Here is a 26,370-nt window from a genome sequence, read left to right on the forward strand (position 1 = left end):
CAAACTCAGCTCTAACTCTTCCATTGATGGATGCATCCCAGTTATATGTTTGCTTGTAAAGACATAACATGAATCAGAATCAGAATCAGAACAAGAATCAAGTGATAAACAAACAAAATATGTAATTTAAACACATCAACAATCTATAACTTACCGCAAAAGTTTCAAACCACCGGTTTACAACCGGACCTGGTGTTTGGGTCCAATTGGCATGAGCTGATTTGAAATCTCTTTCAAAAATGGCCCGGACAGTAGCAGCAACCGAAGAATCCTGGTCAAACCTACAAAACATAAGATAAAAGGAATGAGTATCACTGAAAATACAAAACATAAAGATAAACTATAGGTTAGATACATAACATTCTCACCAGAGAGTATCCGGAGGTCACTTAGGATCCAGTTTTGGTAAGCCAGCACGCCCGGGACTTGCAAGTAACTGTTCCAAAGTGAAAAAAGTTTGAGAGGCAGAAATACTGTTGATACGCGAAGTTGATTGCTGAGGAGGATTCTCATCATGCAACGCCGGAGAGCTTCCATGATTCTCATCATGCATCGCCGGAGAGCTTCCATGAGGATTATCAGCATGCATCGCCGGTGATGTACCTTGAGAAGAAGCGGGAGAAGGTAACCTTCGGGGAGGAACAGAAGCAGAATGTGTCCTTCGAGCAGAGACTGGAGGACTTAACCCTTGAGAAGCAATGAAATTTCTGTAAACGTTTTGGTTTACAGAAACATTTTGGTCTCGAGAAGACATCTGAAAGCAGAAAAAAAAACTGATTAGAAACACAAAAATTGAATCCCTAATTTCGAAACCCTAAAATCGAATTTAAAACCCCAAATTGAATCATAACCCTAAACCCCAAATTGAATCTCCAATTTTGAAACCCTAAAATCGAATTAAAAACCTAATCGAATCATAACCGTAAACCCCAAATTGAATCTCCAATTTTCAAACCCTAAAATCGAATTAAAAACCTAATCGAATCATAACCCTAAACCCCAAATTGAATCCCCAAATTTGAAACCCTAAAATCGAATTAAAAACCCTAATCTAAGCAAACTTTCTAACTATAAAGAGGTAGAAGGGGAGAGGAGGAGACTTACCGGACAATTGATTCAAAGGAAAAGAGAAAAGAGGAGGAGTAAGGGTCGGAGAAGGTTTCACCGGAAAAGAGAGAGGAGAAGAGAACAACCGGAGAAGAGAGAGGAGAAGAGAACAACCGGAGAAGAAAGAAATCGGAAGAAGAAGAAGGAAATTAGGGTTTGTCGACTGGGTTTGAGCTCCGCTCAAACTAGGTTTTTTAGTTATATAGGAAATTAACGACGTCGCAATTCCAACGCAAAATTTGCAAGGGATTTGCTACGTTCCCTCGCAAAAGCATCGCAAATATTAATTAATTTAAATTTTTATAATTTAGAGTTTTTGCGAGCAAATTGCGAGGGAACGTAGCAAATCCCTCGCAAAGTCTTTAGGGTTTAGGATTTGCAATTGTCATTAGTGCCCTATCTTTGATTATAATTTTTGAATTATATCATTTTAATCATTAATAGTAATGTAATTAGTCTTAAGGGTTTAGGTTCAAGGGTTTAAAGTTTCTATTTGCGAGGGAATTGCTATGTTTTGTGTTGTTTGCGATGGATTTGCGACGAATTTGCTATGGCTCTAGCAAATCAGTCGCAAATTTTTCGCAAATCTTGAATATCTAATTTGCAAAAACTATCAAAATAATTGTAACAAATTAGTCAAATTAACTTTCAAGTATATTATAAGGTCCAATGGTGTCATCATACTCTTTTCTATCGTCAAACTTTCCAAAATTGTCCAATTCTGCATCTTACTCTAAACATGATGATGTTCTACACTATATCACATATATGTTCATTACATTGAGACAAATATTTGCCAAATTGTCCAATTCTCTAACAATTTTGTGTTGCACTGCTATCTTTGATTAATAGTTTTGGATTCATCTTTTTTAACCATTAACAGTAATGTAATAAGTCTTTAGGGTTTAGGGTTTAGGGTTTAGGGTTAAGGGTTTAAAGTTTCTATTTGCGAGGGAATTGCTATGTTTTGTGTTGTTTGCGATGGATTTGCGACGAATTTGCTATGGCTCTAGCAAATCAGTCGCAAATTTGTCGCAAATCTTAAATATCTAATTTGCAAAAACCATCAAAATAATTGTAACAAATTAGTCAAATTAACTTTCAAGTATATTATAAGGTCCAATGGTGTCATCATATTCTTTTCTATCATCAAACTTTCCAAAATTGTCCAATTTTGCATCTTACTCTAAACATGATGATGTTCTACACTATATCACATATATGTTCATTACATTGAGACATATATTTGCCAAATTGTCCAATTCTCTAACAATTTTGTGTTGCACTGCTATCTTTGATTAATAGTTTTGGATTCATCTTTTTTAATCATTAATAGTAATGTAATAAGTCTTTAGGGTTTAGGGTTTAGGGTTAAGGGTTTAAAGTTTTTTTTTGCGAGGGAATTGCTATGTTTTGAGTAGTTTGCGATGGATTTGCGACTAATTTGCTATGCGTCTAGCAAATCAATCGCAAATTTGTCGCAAACCTTGAATATATAATTTGTAAAAACCATCAAAATAATGTTAAAAGTTAGTAAGTTCACCTGATGAACACATTCAAATGTATTTCAGAATAATTCTATTAAGTTTTGTAATATTTATAAAAAATTATTATCCTAACTTTGCAATGGATTTGCTATGGCTTTCACAAATCACTCGTAATTCCATAGCAAATTTGCTATGGAGTATGTTCTCGCAAAATCGTCGCAATATTGCGATGGATTTGCGAGGAAAGGGACCTTCCCAGCGAATTTGTCGTAAATGCATCGCAATTGAGCAGCAGATTTGCGACGACTGAGTTCGTCGCAAATTTGCGAGGAATGTGCTATGGTTTTTTATTTTCTAGTAAATCCCTCGCAAATCTATCGCAAATTTGCTAGAGCTGTACTCCGTCGCAATGTGTCCTCGCAAAAAGCTTGTTTTCTTGTAGTGTATAAATTATGCTTTAACTATATTTCTCCACTCAATTGTATTAAAACACATAATAAATTAGAATTGTAATTCCTATCTATATTTCTCCACTTAATTGTCATAAAACACATAATAAATTAGAATTTTACATCACTTCTATTCCTATAAATACTCATTCTTTCATTCTCTCATTCTCTCATCCTCTTCAACTATATCTCAAATTTTGTTGTTGTTGTTGTTGTTGTTATTAATAAATAGTTTTTAATGTTTTAAAAGGTTTATCTTCATAGTTTTTGATATTTTAAAAGGTTTATCTTCATTGTCTATTTTAGATTATCTTCTTATAAGTAATAATTTTTTATACTTTTTTTACTATATTCACCTCCACAAGGTCATGAGGTTGAAAATATCCATGTCTAATTCTATATTCTCTTCTAACACTCAAATTTAAATGGAGTAAAATATATAAAAAAAAGAATATAATTATAACACATAATAACTTAGAAATGTAACTCCTATTTTTCTAAATATAATTCTACATCACTTCTATTCCTTTAAATACTCATTCTCTTTTCTTTCATTCATTCATTCTCTCATCCTCTTTTACTATACCTCAAATCTTTTTGTTTTGTTTTGTTTTGTGTTCTTTTATGTTGTTGTTGTATGGGTTAAAAAATCAATTCAAATATCATTGTAAAAACTTAATTCTAAATTATATTTTTGGAGTTTTTAAGGTATATATATATTACATTGTTTTTAATGTTTTAAAAAGTTTATCTTCATTGTCTATTTTAGATTATCATCTTATAAGTAATAATTTTTTAATATTCTTCTACTATATTCACCCCACAAGGTCATGAGATTGAAAATATCCATGTCCAATTTTCTATTCTCTTCTAGCACTCAAATTTAAATGGAGTAATATATAGAAAAATAATATAATTTTTAAAATATATCCATGTTTCACTCTCTCTTGATTGGTGCACTTAGGCCTGGGCATTCAGGTATCCGATCGGGCTCGGATTTGGATCTTCGGATTTTCGGATGTTTGGATGTAGACATATAAAATCCGATCGGGTATTTTATAGAATCGGGTTGGGTTCGGGTCGGATGCTTTCGGATTCAGGTATTTTTGGATTTACCCGAAATCCGAAGTTGGCGTCGGATATCCGATATGTTTCGGGTATTTTTATCTGAAATTGATAAAAATACCCGATATTCACTGATTTCAATTTGAAATTAAGGAAAAACCCGAAATCAAAATCAATACTGAACTGAGAGAGTTTAAGTTTTAAAGAGATAGAATAGTTAAAACAAATGTAAGTTTCAAGTCTTAAAGAGATGAGTAAGTAGAGAAGTAAAAGAACAATCATATGAATTCATCCTCTTCATACAAACATCGAACCCCTCTTCTTCTTTATCCGACATACTTCTGCTCCAAAACATCAAACCCCTTTTAACTTCTTCTTTCAAATCACGTCGGGACCAAAACCACTTAGAGAGTTAGAGTTTCAAACTCTGAAAAGAAAATGACCAACAACAAAAGTCTTAGAGATTGTATCAACATCAAACAGATAGAGTGATAGACAAAAAAAAAACAGTACCTCTTTCAAGCTCATCTTCAAACTCCACTTCTGCAAGAATCTATGCATTTGTAAGCACATTTTCTGCAAAATGAATACCTTGTTTTAACCACTGTTCAGTACACATCAAAACCTCCACCATGTAGTGTGTAAGACAGCTTCTATATGGTTCAATTATCCTTCCACTAGTGCTAAAAGCACTTTCACTAGCAACAGAAGACACATGCATAGCAAATAAATCTCTCGACATGATAAAATGGGATACCTTGCACTGTTTACTTTCCACCAAGAGAGAATATCATACTCAATGCCCACAATCAATTCAGGATTCTCAACTTCTTCTCTCAAATATGTTTCCAATTCATTAGTATCCCTAACTCCAATCTTTCTTAACAATGTATCATACTTCTGCCCCATTGGGTTTTAACCATCAAATTCATCTTCCATTGAATCGAATAACCCATCTGTTTGCCTCACTTCATTAAACTGAGATGATGATTCAGACTGACTCGATGCTTGAGATGTTGATTCAACATATCGTTCACTATATTCCTTATACATTACACGCATGACAATCAAAACTGATTCATTCAACCCCTTAGCAGTTGTACTATCTTCTCCATAAAGCTCCACAAAACACAAATTTGCAAACTCCATCTTCTTTCTCGGATCAAAGACACTAGCAATTATCAACATGATGTTTATGTTCTGAATGCCATCCCAATATTTGTCAGATTTCTTATACATCTTCTCGGCATTAACCTTCACATCAGTATCACTATTAAGGCAGAGTAACTGAAGCTTCATTGCAATGTTTACTATCTCACTATAGCACTTATGTGCATTCAAAGTAGTGGAAGCAGAAACTACCAATGTAGCCTGATAGAAAACATTAAGAAACTTAACAAATCTTTCTATCTTACGCCAATCATTCATCAAAGGAGGTCCTATCCTTTTTTCTCCATTCTCATACTCTAAGAAATAATCATTGTAAAGCTTATCTTCCATATCCATCCTATCAAAAGCTCCTTGGAACTTAATTGCTCTTGTCAACATCAAATATGACGAATTCCATCTAGTGGTTACATCTAGAGGCAAACTACCCTTCGTGAATCTACCAGTTTCCACTCGCATCTCAAAGGCCTTTCTCCTATTTGGTCCTGATCTGACATAAGATATAGCTTTGCGGACTGCAGTAACACTACTATCCATTTCAGCCATACCGTCCCTAACTATCAAGTTTATAATATGCCCAGCACATCTCATATGCATGTAATCTCCATTCAACACTAGAGAATCTGCTCTAATTAGAGAGAAGGTAGACTGAAACTCACCCAGAGCATTGCTATTAGCAGTTGCATTATCTACAGTCACAGTAAACACATTCTCTATCCCCCAGTCAGCAAGACATTGTAGAAGAGTATTGGCGAGTGTCTTACCTTTGTGATCCGGTACATACTTGAATCCAATTATTGACTTCTTCAATCGCCAATGTTCCTTGGAAATTTTTAAAAATATTTAGATTGAAGTTCATGTGATGTTATACGAAAACTAATTTAGTTTGTCACTTATAAAATAATATAATTTGAATATGTATGAGTTTATATCAACAAAAAAACAAACCATGTATAAGTTTAAAATTTCATTGGACCACTTGGTATTCTTTTTATAAAATAAAACAAAACAAATTAAAAATTTATTTCTAATTAACTCACATTTAGTGTCATGTGTAATTCTACATTTAACGCAAATGTAACTCCTACCCCATAATTATTATAAATTTCATTCTCCCACTAATTTGTTTATCTTTCAAAATAAAATGTCTTTGGTTAAATTTTCATATTTTTTATTTTTATTAGCTATATTTTTAGTTATATATATATATATATATATATATATATCTCTTCTGTTTATATTTCTTTAAACTTTGAAATGACGAATGCTTAAACATATTATTTTTAGATATAGTTACTAATTTTTGGATAATTTTGTTTGATACAATTTTACTATAATACAATCTTAAGAAAAGAAAAATTATTTGATTATGTTATTGTTACTAGAAAAAAAAACAAAATATTATTTTTATAAATATTTAGAAATATAATAAAAATCATTATACATGCAATCACGCATTGTGTGGACTAATACCTAGTTAACTAATAAAATTGACATGGAAAGAGATATGAATATTATTATATATCAAAATTAGGCTGTATTAATTATTATAATTTAATTGGTTACATGTTTTAACTGAGATGTCAGCTCTAGGATTCTCCAAAATGTTGAGGTGTCAACAATGGAAAAAAGAGCAACATGATTTTATTGTATTGATTATATTAACATTTAAAGCCCATTATATACAAATATTAGACAAAACTCTATTTATTTATGTTTCTTTATTAACAAGTTCATAAAATTGTTTAATAACAGTATTAACATTAGGTTTTTTCTTATTTTATTACCATTTTGTTCGTAAAATATTCATCATTTATAGTTATTTCATAAGGGTCAATGTTATTGCCCCGAATACACTTCCTATGAAAGACGTGATCACATGCATAGCGGTAGCCGTCCGCATTCATCATCCTCTTGAAACCCGTGGGTGAGGATGACATGGCATATGTTATAGTTTCTAGATATTGAACGTAACAATGTCTCAAATATGTAGAACAAAATTAAAAAGAATCACTCTCTTTTTATTAGTATTTAGGAAATTCTCTCAAAACCTAACGCTTTTCTCTTTTGTTTTCTCAACTATATAAATTATGCAACACCCTGCATTTCTTTATATAGAGAACTCATAACACCAATTCCTATTTCTATTAGGCTTTTTATATTCAGATAACTCCTAAATATAACTTGTCATTATCCTAATCCTTTAGAAACCACAACTTGGTAGGATTAGAATTCCTTATGACTCAAGCTTTCTTCAAGCTTAAGTCAACAATCTCCCCCTTAAGCTTGAAATCAATCTCCTCCAAGTCTTGAACTCCAATTAGCTCCCTCATTTCCTTGAACTTGATCCTTCCTAATGCCTTAGTCAAAATATATGCCTTTTGCTCATGTTCAGGAACATGTTCAACCTCTATTTGCCCATTCTCCACACACTCTCTTATAAAATGATACCTTGTGTGTATATACTTACTACTACCGTGAATAACTGGATTCTTGGTTAAGGCAATCGTCGATTTGTTGTCGACCCTGATTGTGACTTTCTCACTAGACACACCTGTAACTTCTTCAAGCAAATCTTGAAGCCATATGGCCTGTCAAGCTGCTTCTGTTCCGGCCATAAACTCGGCCTCACAAGACGATAATGCCACCGTGTCTTGCTTCTGCAAGCACCATGTGATTGGACTTCCTCCAAGATAAAAAAATATGGCATGTAGTGCTTCTTCCGTCATCGGGATCAACATTATGACTTCTATCGCTATAGCCAATCAATCTTGGTACTTGTGAAGCAGAACATTTAAAAACTAAACTAAAATTTACCGTACCCTGCAAATACCGTAAAACCTGCTTCATAGCCGCACCATGTGAAACCTTAGGAGCTTGCATATACCTACTCAGTACTCTGATGCAATAGGTCAAATCTGGTCGAGTGTGAACTAGATAACGAAGACAACCAATGTTTTTCCTATAGCTTGTAGCATCGATATCCTCTTCTTCTTCAGCTTTTGACAATTTTAGGCCAGATTCCATTGGTGTGAGTGTTCGATTACAGTCTCTCATTCCCGCTTCTTCTAGTATCTTCTTAGCATATCGCTTATGTGTCAACATTATTCCTCCATCAAACTAACACACTTCAATCCCCAAGTAATACGTTAATCTTCCTAGATCACTCATTTCGAATTTGGTGGCCATCTCTGTTTTGAACTCGTTGATGATCTGGATGCTTGATCCTGAAACAAACAGATCGTCTACATACACTGCAACCACAGGTAGACTTCCTCTTACCTCCTTTCGATAAACAGATGGCTCTTTTGAACACTTCTTAAACTGCAACTCAATAAGGATTTGATTTAGCTTGTTGTTCCATGCTCTTGGAGCTTACCTTAATCCATATAACGCTTTGTTGAGCTTGTAAACCTTGTTTTCACTCCCCTTAACCTCAAATCCCTCAGGTTGTGTGACATAGACAGTTTCTTTTAACTCGCCATGTAGAAACGTTGTCTTAACATCGAGATGATGTATCTCCAATCCTTTAGACGCTGCAAGGTTAAGCAAAAGCTGTATAGTCTCTATTCTAGCTACTGGAGCAAAAACCTCCTCAAAGTCGACTCCATATTGCTCCACATAACCTTTGGCTACCAATCTAGCCTTGTATTTGTTTATGCTTCCATCTGAGTTTCGTTTAAGCTTGAATATCCACTTTAAACCTATCGGTTTAACTCCTGTTGGTAAGTCTACGAGATTCCACGCTTGATTTTTCTTGATTGATCGAAGTTCATCTTCACACGCACATATCCATTCTATTTCTAGTTTTGCTTCGTAGTAGGATCTTGGTTCATCGTTCAAGCACATGAGTAGTGATTCCCCTTCTTCTGCAGCGAGTAGAACATAATCTTGAAGATACTTAGGCTTTGTGATTTGTCTTGTTGTTCTCCTTAAGTTAGACTGATCCTGAACCTGCTCTTCTTCATCCTCCGTGTTTTCATTGTTGTCCATGTTTTCCTCATGGTATGAGTTATCTTGATACATATCATCTGCATGATCTGGGACAGTTGTTTGTTCCGATTCAAAGACTACTTCTTCACTTTCTCAAATGCCACAATTTCCAAACTCACCAAACACCACACTGAAACTTCCACTTTGTTCTTTATCTTGATTGGTAGAACTCCAATCCCAACCTCTAGTCTCGTCAAACACAACGTCCCTACTCACTATTATTCTTCGAGTTTGCGGTTTCAGTAGCTTGTACGCCTTACAACCAGGCTCTGTTCCGAGATGAATAGTGATTCTTGATCTATCATCTAATTTTTTAAGATGAGGCTTGTCTATTTTGGCGTATGCAATGCATCCAAAAACTCTGAGATGATCAACATGGGGTCTTTTGCTTCGCAAGACTTCGTATGGAGTTTTATCTTCAAGGGATCTAGTTGCAATTCTGTTCAGGAGATAGGTAGAATGTTTGATGGCTTCTCCCCAAAGGTAATTTGGAATCTGCATGTGTTTCATTATGCTTCTTGTCATTTCCATAAGTGTCCTGTTTTGTCTCTCTACCACGCCATTTTGTTGCGGAGTGTATGGAGCTGTGAGGTGTCGCTTAATACCAGATTCTTCACAAAACAAGTTGAATTCCTGTGATATGAACTCTCCTCCTTTGTCTGTCCTGAAGGTTTGTATTCTGGTTCCTGCCTCTTGTTCTACACATTGTTTGAATTTCTTGAACTTCTCAAAGGCTTCACTCTTCTCTTTAAATAAGATTGTCCACATGTATCATGAATGATCATCTATGAGTACAAAAACGTACTTGTTTTCTGCAGCAGTGCTCGGTGTGACTGGTCCACACAAATCACCATGGACGAGTTGCAGAACCTTGGTTGCTCTATATGTTGTGGCTTTGGGAAATAATTTTCGAGTTTGCTTACCAAGTAAACATGATGAACATACTTCTGCATCAATCGCAAACTGTGGTATACCATGAGCCATATTTTTCTGCATCATTGTCTTTGTAGTTTCGATATTAAGGTGCCCCAAACTTGCGTGCCACCTTCTTGATTTAGTGCTGGTTTTAGAGAACAAACAAGTAGTGTTTGTAACTCCCATGTGTACTTTATACAACCTGTTTCTAGACCTCTCTGCTTTGGCAAGTAGCCTTCCATTCCGATCATACATAAACAGGTATTCCCCTCGCATTCTAATGTCACATCCTGCCTCAGTGGCTTGACCGAGGCTAATTATGTTACTCTTGAGGTCTGGAATAAAGTATACATCCATTATCCTTCTTGGTTCTCCATTGATATCAACAAACGAGATTGGCCCTTTTCCTTTGATGTCAATGCGGGAGTTGTCACCGAACCTCACTTTTCCTGTGATGGAATCATCAATTTCATCAAGGTATCTCCTATCACCAGTCATGTGATTATTGGCACCGTTTTCCAGATACCAAATATTTTCTCCACTAGTGTTTGGCTTATATTGGTTTGGTGTGCAGTGTTTTTCGTTTAGATACACGACTTCGTGTATCATGAGAGCATCTGCATCTTGAGTTTCATTGATGTTCTCTGCTTCTTGGACTTCCTGCAATTTAAGTAAGCGATCAGGACAGCTCGAGGCGTAGTGTCCTACCTTGTCACAACGGAAACACATGATTTTAGATGTGTCTCTTCCTCCATTACTCCTTCCGCGACCTCTTCCTCGGTAAGAACCACGTCCTCCTCGTCCTTTGTATCTAAAGTCACTATTGTATTCTCGGTTTTGTTGAGTGTCCATATTAGCATACATAAGTTTAGTGTGATCTTCTTGCGCTTCTTCTTCCTCAGAAATACGTTCTTCGTAGGCTTTCAGACGGCCAAAAATATCTTCAAAACTAGTCTTGTTAAGATCTAGAACTTGTTTAAATGAGGCTACCATGTGGATGTACTTGCTCGAGGAAGACACTTGAGAAACTTCTTCACAAGCTTGGACTCATCAATGTTTTCTCCAAGAGCTGCAGATTTAGAGGATATCTCAGATAATTTTCCAGCAAAGTCATCAATCTTCTCTGTATCCTTTATCCTAAGCCGATCAAATTCAGCCATTAGGGTCTGCAGCCTAGCTTCCTTAAATTTTTCTGCTCCGACGTGTCTTGCTTGTATAACATCCTAGATCTTCTTTGATGTGTCCAACTCACCAACCTGTAGGATGAGTGCCTCTAGAATAGAATGAAATAACAAGGTTGTCGCCATATTATTCATATCGCTATCATCACTTGGTTCTTCAATAATCGGCCAAAATTTGTGTATCTTGAGAAGAATTCTCATCTTCATGGCCCATACAGTGTAATTGGTGGAGTTTAGCATAGGAAACTTAAGCGAGGAAGATCCTCCTCCTTCAATCGTTTTCTCCGTTGAAATTTCAGTAAGATCTCCCATCGCTCTGATACCAAATATAGTTTGTAGATATTGAACGTAACAATGTCTCAAAGATATGTAGAACAAAATTAAAAAGAATCACTCTCTTTTTATTAGTCTTTAGGAAACTCTTTCAAAACCTAAAGCTTTTCTCTTTTGTTCTCTCAACTATATAAATTATGCAACACCCTGCATCTCTTTATATAGAGAACTCATAACACCAATTCTTATTTCTATTAGGCTTTGTATATTCAGATAACTCCTGAATATAACTTGTCATTATCCTAAACCTTTAGAAACCACAACTTGGTAGGATTAGGATTCCTTATGACTCAAGTTTTCTTCAAGCTTAAGTCAACATATGCTACATTCGTCCCAATCTTTCTTCACTTATGTGGGCAAGAGAAGATACTTGACCGCGTCAGGATTCCCCTTTGGCGCAACATTGGGCAAGTCTGCAGGCAAGAGGAAATATCCTAGCGCTTCGCCTATCGTTGTGCTTCAATGTGTACAGCCATCCTTATGCAATTGCGATTTAGAAGTTCAGGCCCGTCCACCTTCGCGCTCATCAACCTATGCGTGAGAATGAGAGGTCTGTGATGGTTCTCAAGCCACTCCCCGGATGCATTTGCATGGCTAATTAATCAAGTTCTTATTTATATTATATTCACGTCAAATGTTTTGCATAGTTTTTATTATATTATAACACAGCGCAATAATAATCACTTGCACGGAAAATTCTAAAGTCAATTTTTGTTTTTTTAGGTTAATTATTTTTATTGTTGATGTTGCACGTCATATGGGGTTAGTTATTATTTTATGTTATGTTATTTAGATAACAATAAGTTATTTATTAAATGTCGTCACCAAATGTTATGTTTTGCTTACTTTGTTCTTAGTTCTTTCTTAACTTTTCCTTATTGTTTGCTTTTTTTTTTTTGTCATTTTATTTTTTCCAAACATTTCGTCAATTATATTAGCATTTTTAAGTACATTTTGTAAAATGATCTTTATTAAAGTGAATATTACACATAATAGCATTACTTCACAAAATAATTAAACGCATTAAAGGGTATATATGGAATAGAAAAGTACAGATATTCATGTATTCAAATTCAAACAACTCTATACAAATGTTTTCTCTTTAGAATATTACATGTATATTTCTAATTTTATAATTAATGTTAAAATCTTTTAATTATGTTTGGTTATATGAATAATTATGTTGAAGAGACATACTGCTCCCTGGTTTTTGTACATATTAAAAAAATTACTGCTCCCTGATGTCAATATGTGACTACTTCAGTTCAGAGTGATACTTGTTTAAAAAAATCATATGACCTCTAAATTATATATATGTAACAGATCGTATAATTCAACTCTACTTCTAAATTGCATAATTCCAATTTTGGGGATCTTAGGCCATCATTAACGGGGAACACATGGTGTGTTCTAAGCCCAAAAAAATCAATAAAAAAGTGAATAGTGGGCTAAGATCAATAATTTTGGTCTTGAGATAGAACTGATCTAAAGCCCAGTTCTCCTTTCTTTCCTCTATTCTGATTGGTCGAGACATTTTGGAGAGAAAGAAAAATATTCATTTCTCTCATCCTTCTTCGAAATCGTGTCTAGGGTTTGTCTTTTTCTCCAAAACGGCGAAAGCTTCGTTCTCGCCATATTCACCGCCAAAGGTTTGTTTTCCGGCAATTGAACCACCAAAATCGAGAGCTCTTCCATCTAGCAGTCGATCTTTACATAGCTTCTCCGACAAATTCGTTTCAATTTCCTTCTTTTTTCGATTGATTTGTCCGGCGATTTGAAGGTGAAGTCGACATCTTCTTGACGAGCCTTTGTCTCCTCCTCTCCTTTGTCGGGCAAATCTCCGACCATATAGAGTTCCGTCGTTTCCTCTTTCACTCTTTGTTTCTTGGATGTTTCATCGATTTAGGGTTAATCTCAAATCTGTGAATTAGGTTTGCCCGGTTTAGTATAGGATTTGTCTCATGTGTCATAGGGTTTGTTTCATCTGTCATAGGGTTTGTTTCATCTGTGAATTAACGGTTTTGATTAATCAATATACGATTTTAGTGAGCTTATCTATGATTGAATTCCGAGAGTTGTATTTTGAATTTGGAATCAACAATAACACTCATGTATTAAAATTGAATTTTCTTTGTTTCGGAGGCTTGTAGGTGAGGTTAACTAGCGCAAGTTAAATCGGATCCTTCAAGAAACTTGCGGTTGCTCGAAAGTAAAAGGTAAGTCGCATGGTTGGTTTCTTGATTTGAGTCGTGATATTAGTGTTTATTCAATGATTATATTTGATTGAAGTGGCTTGTTAATTGTGGTTTGATTGTGTAATGAGGGAAATTGTTTTGTGGTGTCGGATGTTAGACATTGTTGTTGTCAATTAAGTGTCTCTTTGTTTTGGTTTGTATGTCTCACCATCTAACCTTTTATCATTTGGTTTGTTTGTATGTTTCTTAGATTTGGCTAGTCTTTGTGATTGTAGTTTTGTTTTGTAGGTTTGAGTTGTGTAAAAACTTGTGAAACTGTCTGCTATTTTTCAACTTTTGAAACTGCCAAAAATTTTTAAACTTTTGAAACTTATGAATGCTTTAACAAATATAGTTGAGTAGTTACCAAATCTATGAATGATTTACTTTGAAAAAATAGTAAATGACTTTTATTTACTTCTGATTTGACTGAACTAGGTTGTCGTTATTTACAATTAAAACTCCCTAACAACACCTAACTTTTGATTTAATGATGGCTTCTTAAGTTCTCTATATTACGTCCAACCGCTTTGCTTCTTAAGTCCATCTTGTTTCCTTCTTAAGTGATCTATATTACATCCGAATCTTCTATCAATCACTCACGCTGTTTTACTTCTCTTCTATCATCCTTCTTGTTGGCTTCTTTCTTCCAATCTATCATAACTTTTACTTCTCTTCTATCATCCACCTTCGAACAATATCTGTTCTTTGTTAAATTCTGATTGATATGGAATCAAACAATACTCCTAACAATCAGTCTCAACCCTACTTTAGCCTTCTTAACTTCCCATATGACAGCTTTGCTCCCAATGTAAACATTGGTTCCTCTCAAATTCCTTCTTTTAGTTCACAACCAAGTTCACAGCCGAGTTCACAGCCGAGTCAACCTCCTAGTCAAACAGAAGAGACAGCAGAACAGCGAAGGGAGAGAAGGCTATGGTCCACCCAAGATGACTTAGTCCTAATAAGCGGCTGGTTAAACACATCGAAGGATGCAGTAGTTGGGAATGGGCAAAAGGCAGGGTCCTTTTGGATCCGTATAGGAGACTACTACGAAACAAGTAGTCATGTCCGTGATGGTGCTCAGCCTAGGCGCCCTGACCATTGTAGACAAAGGTGGCAAAAAATCAGTAAGGAAGTGAGCAGGTTCTGTGGAGCTTTTGCAGAGGCAGAGAGTGAGAGAGCTAGTGGGATGAACGATCTAGATGTTTTACAAAATGCTCACCAAATCTACACTAACCTGTACAAGAAGAAGTTCGGTATGGAGTATGCTTGGAATGTTCTACGCTATGAACAGAAATGGACAATTCTCGAGGATATGAACCCTACTCCGAAGACAACCAGTTCTAACAAGAGAAAAGCTGATGAAGTTGCACCATCTACGGGTTCTGTCGTTGGTGAGCACGAGAGCAGACCCGCGGGCATCAAGGCAACAAAAAGAGTAAGGAACAAAGGCAAAGAGAAGGCTGCACCCTCTGCGGAGTTTAGTCACATGTGGGAGATAAAACAGAAGGATTTAGAGGGCATGAAACAACTCCAAAAGATGTCCATTCTTGACACTCTCATTGCCAAGAATGAAACCTTAGACGAAGATGAAAAAGCATTGAAGAAGAAGCTAATGGCGGAACTGTTTTAACTATGTTTTTTTTAACTATGTATGTGGATGTTTGTCCATCTTGTTTGTTGTCTAAGCGAATCTCCGATGTTTGAATCCATCTTAATATGCTATATGTTATATGATATATATGAACCCGTGAATCCATATCAATGTTAATATGCTTTATGTGAATCCATGTTTTATATATGTTTTTCATGAACTTATATATGTGTTTCGGTTTCAGGTTGAAGAAGTCATGGACCGTGAATATGACTATGGTATAAACAGCCCATTAGACTATAGTACTCAGTCAGAAGAGGAGGCTGAGACCTGTTACTATCCTCCGGAACCAGCTCAACGAACAAGTGATCCAGCTCAACGACCAAATGATCCAGCTCAAGGTACTTGTGATCCAGCTCAAGGATCAAGTGATCCAGCTCAAGGACCGAGTGATCCAGCTGACTGACCAAGTGAACCAGCTTTAGTAATGATCAACCCGTGATGTGTGGATGTTGTTGTTTGCTTTCGGATGTTGTTTGCTTTCGGATGTTGTTTAACAAACCCGTGATGTGTGGTGGTTGTTATTTGTTTGGATTTTTGTTTGGATTTTTTTAGGCTAGTTTGATAGCTTTGTGAACCCGTGATGTTGCTATGTACTCGTGAATGAACCCGTGATGTTTGCTATGTCTTTGCCTTCTTTGGATTTTAGTTTGATCACTTGTATATATGAGATGAGAAACATTTGCTCCTTGCACCAACACAAACATTTGCTCCTTGCACGAAAACAAACATTTGCTTCTCTCTACAACAAAAATATTTCCTTCTATAACCAAAATAAAATATTTCATTCCTTCTCACCCTCTCAAATACTTCTTTCTCTTCTTATTTGCTATGGCATCTTCTTCAAACAAATTTCACTACCATTATGATCCAAATAATGATAGTATGAACCATTTTTTTCAAGAGCAATTTAATAATCAATTTGAAGCTGCTGTTCATGAAATTCCGGAGGAACCATCTACACGTATTTATATCGATAGACAACGGGAAGAAGGCCACGAACGTTTGTGGAATGATTATTTTAGTGATAATCCGACTTACACGACGAGGCAATTTCGCCGACGGTTTCGCATGAACAAGTCATTGTTCTTGCGTATTGTGAATCGTCTCAGTGAAGAAGTTCCATATTTTAAACCAAAAAAGGATGCAACCTTCCGGAATGGTTTCTCACCGCTACAACAATGTACTGCAGCAATTCGACTACTAGCATATGGGATTGGGGCGGACTCGGTTGACGAATATTTACGTATCTCTGAATCGACTTCTCGTAAATGTTTGGAACATTTCGCCGTTGGAATATTTGACTTGTTTGGCACTGAATACCTACGCCGACCCACACAAGCGGATCTTCAAAGGCTACTCTTTTACGGAGAACTGCGGGGTTTTCCCGGGATGGTTGGAAGCATCGACTGTATGCATTGGAAGTGGAAAAATTGCCCAACAGTCTGGAAAGGAATGTATTCACAAGGCACCGGTAAACCAACAATTGTTTTGGAGGCGGTAGCTTCACAAGATCTCTGGATATGGCACGCATTTTTTGGAGCTCCAGGTACTTGTAACGATTTAAATGTTCTTGATCAATCACCAGTATTTAATGACATTATTTACGGTCGAGCTCCTGAAGTTACGTACTATGTCAACGGAAATGAGTATAATTTGGCTTACTATCTGACGGATGGTATTTACCCGGAATGGGCGACATTTGTTAAATCCATCCCACAACCACAACATCCGAAACATCGTTTGTTTGCAGAAAAACAAGAAGGTGCACGAAAAGATGTTGAGCGTGCATTTGGAGTCGTGCAATCTAGATTCGCCATGATTAAAAATCCATCTCTTTTATGGTCAAAGGGTAAGATTGCATATATTATGATAGCATGTCTCATACTCCATAATATGATTGTCGAAGATGAACGAGATTCATACACGCTCTATGACGAACAAGAATTCCAACAAGAAGATGGAACCGGAATTACTCCAGATCTTTCGTTTTCAGTAAATATGTCTTCAAATCTTGAGGGTTTAGGTGATGGCCATACTATAATTCGTGATAGACAAGCACATCAGAAATTAAAGGAGGATTTGATAGAGCATATATGGAGTAAATTTGGACATTAAACTATTTATTCATTTAATAAGATGTTTATCTGCTATAATTAATTAAGTAATATGTTTGTTTCTTTTTTACATTTTATTTACAAGTTTATAAGTAAGCAATTTAAATGTTATTTTATAAGTTTTCATAATTTGTAAAATGTTTATGAATATTATATTATTAAATCTTATGATCTTAAACATGTTCTCCCAATAACTAGCTTTTTAACAAAAGATCTTAACTATTGATCTTACATTATTTCACTAAATCTTTATTCTAAGAATACCATAATTAGTTCTCCCATTTTTTTTACCTATGATCTTAACAACTGATCTTACATTATTTTCACTATATATTTAATCTAAGAACACAAAAAAAAGTTCTCCTATTAATGATGCCCTTACCGTAAGTGATTCTTTTTGGTTTTTTAACATTAACAACAAAAAAAATCATATGACCTCTAAATTCTAATTCTGTAAGAAGTACTGTATGTGCTGCTTGTATCACATGGGTTGGATTAAAACTAAGCCCAAATGCAATAAAAGCCCATAAAAAGAAGTTAAATTGTTGTCACTCACGTGTTGACTGTACTAGTCATGTCGGCGATTCAATTCACTCTCCAGTGCTGAAATCACGGTAATGCTCTCTCGCTCTCTCTCTTTCTCAATCTTCGTCTCTTTAGTAAGCTTCTTCAATGTTCGTTCATTCATCAATCTTGGTTTTGTTCATATACTTCTCAATTTCTCCTGTTGAATTTTTCCGGTAGATCTGAATGATTCAAATCGGAGTAATCGAAGCAAGAAATGTGAAATATTTTGAAAATTTCTCTGTGCAGATTCAACAATGAAGATTCAAGCTATAGTGAGACTATAACTCTCAAACTCATCCTCTCACCGACGAAGAGAGTCTAAGAAATGGGATCTGTGTCTTTAAAGATCGGCGATGGAACAGCCAGATTCCAACGAACAACGATTTGTTCCTCCGCCGTGAACCTCCTCATGCTGTTCTCCGTCGTCACGACGAATCTCTTCGCCTTATACGCTTTCTCCTCTCATTCCCAAGCTAACTCGCCACTCGTCCACCACTCCAACAACATCTCACTCGTCTCTCAGCATCTCTCTTTGATCCTCCGAGAGATCGATTCGTCTCAGCGCAAGCTTGCTCAGATGGAGAAACAGATGCTTGGATACGAATCCATTGATCTCTCTCGGCCAAACATTGTTCCCGAGCTCAAATTGTTCCTCCAGCGTCATCAGCTTCCTTTGGGGAAAGATTCGCGTACAGGGATCACTGAAATGGTGTCCTCCGTTGGACACTCTTGCGAGAAATCTGCGGATTTGCTTTCTCAGTATATGTCATACAAAGTGTTTGATAGATGTCCTGATGATTGGAGCCTTGGCCAGAAGTTGATTCTCCGTGCGTGTGAGCCGTTGCCGCGGAGGAGGTGTTTGGCGAAAACGGTGCAGAAGCAGGATCTGAGTAGGTTTACTGATTCGTTGTGGAGATCTGTTAGTAACAAGAGTGTTAACTGGAGTGGACTCGGTTGCAAGAGTTTTGATTGTTTGAAAGGTAAGAAACTTAGCCGGGAGTGTGTTGGTTGCTTTGATTTAGGTAATGAGAAAGATAGGTTTGTGAAGGTTAAGGGGAAGAACGATTTCTTGATTGATGATGTGTTGGGTTTAGGAAGTGGGAAAGTTCGAATCGGGTTTGATGTTAGTGGTGGATCAGGGACTTTTGCAGCGAGAATGGCTGAGAAGAACGTGACTGTGATCACTAACACGTTGAACAATGGTGCTCCGTTTAGTGAGTTCATAGCTGCGAGAGGGCTTTTTCCGTTGTTCTTGAGTTTAGACCATAGATTCCCTTTCCTTGACAATGTGTTCGATCTCATCCATGCTTCTAGCGGATTAGATGCTGAGGGTAAACCCGAGAAGCTTGAGTTCTTGATGTTCGATCTTGATCGGGTTTTGAAACCTGGTGGGTTGTTCTGGTTGGATAACTTCTACTGCGCTAACGACGAGAAGAAGAAAGATCTTACACGTTTGATCGAGAGGTTTGGGTATAAGAAGCTTAAATGGGTTATTGGAGAGAAGGCTGATGCACAGGTGTATCTCTCAGCTGTATTACAAAAGCCTGTGAGAGCTTGATCGGATAGGCAATGGTAAGAGTAAGACTCTTGTTACATTGGATCATAGGTTATAAATTTGGAGTTCGTTAGGTAATATTATATTCCAGAGAGATGAATAAGCAAATATTTACAAGGGAAATTGGAGAAAATCATTTGTTTAAGTTTTTCAGTGTAATGAATGTGTTGTAATTTTGTTTATTATTACTACTTTTATGCGACTTTATCCATATAAATTTATAGCATACAGTACAAAAAAAAAAAGAGTAGACTATGTTGCATTTGACATTTACTTTTTGTTGTTTACTGTAATAATTTTCCTTTTTAACTAAGTATACTACTACTCTTGGCATCAAAGAATGCAAAGAACTGCCCAAAATAGACAACAAAATCAGAGTACAAAATTCTTCTTTATTGAGACGAGAAAAAAAAACATAACAAATGATATAATCTCAAAATCATGTGTGATTATTATGAGGCGAAAAAGAACAAGTTTTCGTGATTATCCTCATAAATAAAACTCACTAGTAAATAATCGAAGGAAAAAAGAAGAACGATGAGGTCTTTTCACCTTACAGGTGAGAACTGGTCTCATCAAAGATTTTTATGACACATAAAAATGGAGACACGTTATTACCCAGAGAAAGGCTCTTCTCTATTTTAACATCCACTGTTGAAAAATACGACTGTGTGTTTCAGCGACGCTTTAGTTAACCACGTCGAGAACCAGCTTGCGGGACTTGAGAACCGACCATTTCAGTCGCCTATAGTACGCAGCTTGGAGCAGAGCGAGGGAGAGTAGGAATATCCATTTGAAACCCATCTGAAAATAGTGCAACCAACATTTATGCGTCATATACAACAATTAGTTCTCTCAAGTCCCCTAGTTCGGTCATTAACTAAATCTAGTAACTTTGATTGAAACTGTGTCACATTAACAGCAAAGACTAAGGGAGAAAATGCATTGTTCACCAGAGAACAGAGAAAGATAAACCTACCAATTTCCTCTCTTCCATTTCTGGTTCAGCTGCCCAGGCCAAAAATGATACAATATCTTTACCCATCTGCACCGTAAATCAAAAAGCAAATCATGACACTGAGAAAGGACAGATCCATAAGGCCTAAACATTCATGTTTTTTAATATTCAAGAGGGGGAAAACTAACCTGTGCCTCTGTGGCGGGGACACCATCCTCATACTCAACAGCTTCATCGTTGAGCATTTTCGGCATAGCAATTGCTCCACCAGGGAAGTAAGGATTGTAGTGTAACCCCTCTCTTATCTGTACAATTATCATTGGAATTTTCATAACCAGCACTTTGAATTTGAAGAAGTCCAATGCTTAATTTGAGAGAGAAACTTACCGAAATGCCAGCAGGAGGATCACGGTAACCAGTCAGAAGAGCAAATACATAATTTGGACCATTGTGACGTGCCTGGCAGGCAGAACATTAAAACTATTTAGAACACAGAACACAAGTTTCTACAAATGTTCAGTTTAAGTGAAGTAGCAGCTGCAGCAGACCTTAGTTATAAGACTTAGATCAGGAGGATAGGCTCCACCATTCGCAAACCTTGCAGCAGATTCATTCGCATATGGCTGAGGAAACCGGTCACTGAGTTTACCAGGACGGGTGAACATCTCACCCTCATCATTAGGTCCATCTACTACCTCGATTTCAGCTGCCATTGCCTTCGCTTCTTCCTCTGTGTAGGCGACACCCACCAAATCTCGGTATGAGATCAGAGACATTGAATGACAAGATGCACAGACTTGCTGATAAACTTGATGCCCACGACGGATCCTGCTCATACAACAACAAACCTTCATAAGTTAATACAATATCAATCTATTAGCTGAAGCCAGAAGTTGCACAGCCTATCTATATAAGTTAACAGGAGTTACACTCTTTTCACTTTTAAAACAAGAAGAAAAGAGAGTGGTGAAAATATGTAGATAAACACTCACGAAGCATGGTCATATGAGCTGAGAATGCCATCATGAGGCCAAGGGTAATTTGGAGATTCCAATCCGTGTTCAGCTTCATCAGCAGATGCAACAGTAGAAAAACTCAACAGTCCTGTAACACCAGCGCCCAAGAGGGCAAGTGCTCTTACACCAGAAGAGCCAGCATCCTCATGAGCTTTCTTCGAAGAAAACCAAGACAACACTGGAGTTGCCTGCAAGATAACACAAAACCAATGATCAGACAAAATGGACTGGCAAGAGATTGCTGCATTCTACTAAGGTTTTCACATTGAAGCAGAGACTAAACAAAACTAAAAGACCCTGCCATGCTAAAAGTTCATAACAGGAAGACAAATCACACAAATCAAATCAATGTCTCCTGTCTATGTTCCAAAATATGAAAAATTCCACTAACAATTCAAGAGATGATTCTCTATCACTCGTTAGCTAATGCAAATCTACCAAAACACAAAGCTTTTACCCACAAAACCCAAAGAAATCTCTTGTAACAGATCCCAAACTGAAATCGTAAAATAAAACTAGAAACGAGGAAAATGTAAATTAAGAGTGAAAAAAAAAAAGAATCTCACAACTGATTGGGAGTGAAGCTTCCTCCTAAGAATTTGCTGGATAACTCCTCCTCCAACCATTTGATCAAACGCTTTGTACCAATCAAACTCGCTGAAGAACAAAAAAAATAAATTGAATCCACACAGAATACTAAATCAGTGATATAATGCGATTTCACAACACATATACGAAAATAAAACAAAAGCCAAGAAGCCCTAGAAATCTGAGACTATAATACAGATCCGACAAATATAGATTAGCTCTAATCAATCAAAAATGCCCGAAGAAGACATCAGAGGATTCGAAATACGAGATATACGTAGAGAGATGGGATCTCACCGGAAAATGAAGAAACGAGATCGGCGACGGAGACGATCGAGTTGGGAAGGAACGAACAAGTAAAAAAAGAGAGACGAGAGAAAATGGGAGTTCCACGATGACACAGCGGCTGCTAGACACACGACAGTTCACTTATTTGGGCCTTAATGGGCCAACGTTAAATTTGTACGTGCCCAATTTATTCCCAAGTATGTTTATGAGTCTCTATAATAACTCCATCAATTTTTTTCTTTCTAATAACTCGAAAAAAAAGAAAGAACCAAAAAAATAAATAAAGGAACTTTCTTCAGACCCTCCAATATAGTTTTCCATGCACAAGCTAAATAAATATAACTTGCAACTGTGTTATGTTAGCAAATATAGGTCGTTTTCGTTTTCACTAATACAGTTAAACCACTATAAATTAATAAAATCAAGTAATAATATTTTGATATTTACATAGTTATCACTTATTAATTTATCGACTATTAATATATAGAGGTTATAGTGTATTTTCATATTTGTTTTCTCACCCATATTTGTCTTTTTCTTTATTTTTTTCTTTTGTCTCAACGTAGTAGTATATGTTAAGTATGAGTACACAAAGCATATATGTATATATTTTCAAATGAGGGGTGAGTCATGACATAACAGCTTTTTCAAGTGAGGAATGGAAGACACATAGTGCAATATGATTGGTTGAAGATTGCGAGGACCAATCAGAGCCTTCAAGTAAGGTAGAACAGCATATTGTGTTTTTTACAAAGGACCCACGCATTCATATAATATACAAATCTCAGATAAGAAAAGAAAAGAAAAATGGGGAATAATATAACCAAAATTATTGGATGCCTTGGATCACCATACCATACCCATACCATTTAATTTATCATATGGCCCTATGTGTATGCATCTATGTGGGTAAAGATATATTCACATCGCTCCTATTCAACAACGTGTGTGTCTCTGCGTCTATAGTGGCCCGTCATAATTTAATACTAGTATGTGTTGACCATACATTTTGCTAATCAAACAACAAAAATATTATACTTCAAGCTAAGTGACCAGAAATTTAGACTCTCAATGGTTATACAATAGTATTAACTGGCCATTGTATTATAATCCAGATCAAACATTCATTTTTGTATGCCATATATGTGCAACGTAAAAAAAAAAAAAAAGACAAGTAATGCTTTTGTTCTTTAAATGAGACCTTGATTTTATATTTTCAGCTTGTGAAGATAATTGAAACGAATTTTCTTTTCACACGCATATGATTTTTGTTAATGTTTGGTCGATCGTAGCACTTTTATATGGTATATATAGACAAATGCAACAAACATATACACAATGGATGTGGCTATATAAAATCCTACAATATATTATTGAACAGATCTCACATGTATACATAAGCGTACGCACTTTTAAGTCATATAGAGAGAGTTGAGTCGTACAAACATTATGCATATATAGATGTGGCGCTACATCGTAAGATACGTATATCTTCTAACTATAACATTAATAATGGACATTACACGAGAGTTAACAGTTCGTATATCAGAGAGAACTCTGACAAGATGATCATCTGAGCGTTGTTTTGAATCTTTATCAAATTACAAATTATACAGTTTTTTTTTTTGTTACGCTTATCTTAATCTGCAAAAGAAAAAAAAAGAAAAAAAAAAAAAAATATGGTGCAAAAAGATGACATAGGACTTAGGAGATGAACAGAAACCATCCAATAATATAACTGTATCTTACGCTAACCCTAAAGCCACGTGGCGAATTACCATTCCTCCTCATTTGCCCCGAATGATAATCTTTTCGGCTCACCGGAGAGAGACAGACACAAAGACTATAGAGAGAGAGAAAGAAAAGAGTGAGAGTGTTTTTGTGAAGAGAGAGAAAGATAAATGGATCAAGATGAGTGGTTGGGAACGCTAAGATACGCCGGTAAGGCGCAAGATAAAGTTTCCGTTGACGCTCTCATGCTCCGGTACCGTCCGATCGCTCCTAAGCCAACGAGTGGTCAGCCATGTGGCGTGGGAGATAACAACAACAGTGGCTCGTACGGTATGAGCAAACGAACCAAACGTAAGTACGTTAGGGTTTCGAAGAATAATAAAAGCACGTGTCGAGGGAAGAGCAGATCTGACTTGTCTGATGATCGGGAACAAGCCGGGGTCGTGACGTTGCAACTCTTGCCGGAAAAATCAGATCTTTCCGGTGAATACTCGCCGTTGGAACAGGATAGTCTCGATCCGACGGTGAAAACGATAATCGGAGATGAGACACAAGAAACCAACACGTGGGGTACGTTTAACGGCGGCGTCAGGCCGGAGGTGGAGACTTGGGTGACGGTGGAGTCCGTCACAGGGTTTTCTGATGGTAGTTTGAGTTCCCATGCGGTGGGGTTTACGGACGTTGAGATCGTTGATAATTTTGGTAAAGACACGTGTCCAGCGTTCGTATCGGATGGTTCGAACCGTGTTCTGTGGGTCAACGAGGCTTACCGGAGGAATGTTTCCGGTGAGGATTCATCCTCGTCGTTGTTGTCGTCGGATGTTGTGGTGCGGTTAGAGGCGGAGGAGGCGACGGCGGCGATGTATTGTAACTACCGAGCTTTCACGTGTAGGGTGAGGATGCAATACACGTGGCAGCAAACAAAATATACCAAAACGGTGCCGTGTGAGGTGTGGAAAATGGAGTTTGGTGGCTTCGCATGGAGGCTAGACACAACAGCTGCTCTGACTCTATGGCTTTGATGGTGATTGCTGCCTGAAAGAAAGAGGGTACGTAATAATAAGCTATGTGATTTTAGAGTGTGACTAATCACAAACTTTATATAATCACTTCAAGCAACGTTGTTTAATAGGCTACTATAAGATGAGTAAGAAGGAAACAAATGAGGTTAATGTTGGAACAAGTGTGAAGAAGCTAAGAAAGCTTAAATATATAGAACATACCGTAATAATGTCATGTATTTATTGGCAACAAAAAGATGCCATTGTATGGTTTCGTACCAATCTTGGCTTCTTTGTTTATTTTTTAGATCGATAAATCTGCCAAAACATATTACAGATCTGTGTTTAAGATATCATCCGTAATTTCATAGTTATCATATATTTCAACTGATAGTCAAATATATCAAAAATATATTTAAATCAAAGAATTTAAAGCATGTAGTAAACAAATTATATCATGAGCTAAAGAATATCATGAATGTAGAGATCTGATATATATATATATACACGTACATATCTTGATTGAGAGACAAAAACACATGAACTACATGGGGACCCTATTCAGTGTCATACCAAGTATTAAATTTCTTCACTAAGCTTTGTATTCCCACATTAATTATACATACGTACAAACACACTTATGTATAACTTGTTACATATATACATAATAGAAATATATGTATATATATATATATATCAGTTTAGATGTAAGCAACTAAGCACATCATGATCTATATATATGTGTACCTTGGCTCTTCGCTATCGGAAGACTCACCACATACATTCCCCTATCTTTTTATGATAGGTATATATTCACGTCTTTGCTTCTTAAATCTTTTAATATCTGTTTCGTAATGATTTGTACAAATTAGTATCACCACGACCTTCTTGCAGCTATATACTTAGTAATATTCAATCACACATTTCCATCATTTATGTAACCAACAAAGGTGGCTAGCCT

The 26,370-nt window shown here is 36.3% G+C and overlaps 4 protein-coding genes across 5 annotated transcripts; 3 read left to right on the plus strand and 1 right to left on the minus strand.

The window, feature by feature from the left end:
- The first annotated feature begins 14,658 nt into the window (after positions 1 to 14,658).
- LOC147945470 (uncharacterized) lies at positions 14,659 to 15,567 on the plus strand. The gene has a single exon (XM_087509267.1). It carries the CDS (start codon positions 14,659 to 14,661, stop codon positions 15,565 to 15,567), a length of 909 nt encoding a protein of 302 aa, XP_087365393.1.
- A 2,664-nt stretch (positions 15,568 to 18,231) lies between these two features.
- On the plus strand, positions 18,232 to 19,902 carry LOC104783598 (putative methyltransferase At1g29790). Of its 2 annotated transcripts, none has more exons than XM_087509961.1 (2): positions 18,232 to 18,319; positions 18,519 to 19,902. In XM_087509961.1, the coding sequence occupies exon 2, from the start codon at positions 18,598 to 18,600 to the stop codon at positions 19,828 to 19,830; it is 1,233 nt and encodes a 410-aa protein (XP_087366087.1). In that variant the 5' UTR covers positions 18,232 to 18,319; positions 18,519 to 18,597; the 3' UTR covers positions 19,831 to 19,902. The 2 variants fall into 2 exon arrangements, with proteins under 2 accessions (XP_087366087.1, XP_019099605.2); XM_019244060.2 differs by having other exon boundaries at positions 18,298 to 18,379.
- Positions 19,903 to 20,199: 297 nt separating this feature from the next.
- On the minus strand, positions 20,200 to 24,198 carry LOC104783601 (cytochrome c1 1, heme protein, mitochondrial). The gene is made up of 8 exons (XM_010508738.2): positions 22,687 to 24,198; positions 22,368 to 22,458; positions 21,778 to 21,989; positions 21,334 to 21,613; positions 21,173 to 21,244; positions 20,974 to 21,090; positions 20,807 to 20,872; positions 20,200 to 20,631 (listed from the first exon to the last, which is right to left on the minus strand). Exons 2-8 carry the CDS (start codon positions 22,425 to 22,427, stop codon positions 20,515 to 20,517), a joined length of 924 nt encoding a protein of 307 aa, XP_010507040.2. The 5' UTR covers positions 22,428 to 22,458; positions 22,687 to 24,198; the 3' UTR covers positions 20,200 to 20,514.
- Positions 24,199 to 24,348: 150 nt separating this feature from the next.
- LOC104779952 (uncharacterized) lies at positions 24,349 to 25,726 on the plus strand. Its single transcript, XM_010504387.3, has one exon. The coding sequence runs from the start codon at positions 24,579 to 24,581 to the stop codon at positions 25,428 to 25,430; it is 852 nt and encodes a 283-aa protein (XP_010502689.2). The 5' UTR covers positions 24,349 to 24,578; the 3' UTR covers positions 25,431 to 25,726.
- The last annotated feature ends 644 nt before the right edge of the window (positions 25,727 to 26,370 follow it).

Source organism: Camelina sativa, chromosome 4 (assembly GCF_030686135.1).
Source record: "Camelina sativa cultivar CO46 ecotype springtype chromosome 4, ASM3068613v1".
Taxonomy (NCBI): Eukaryota; Viridiplantae; Streptophyta; class Magnoliopsida; order Brassicales; family Brassicaceae; genus Camelina; species Camelina sativa.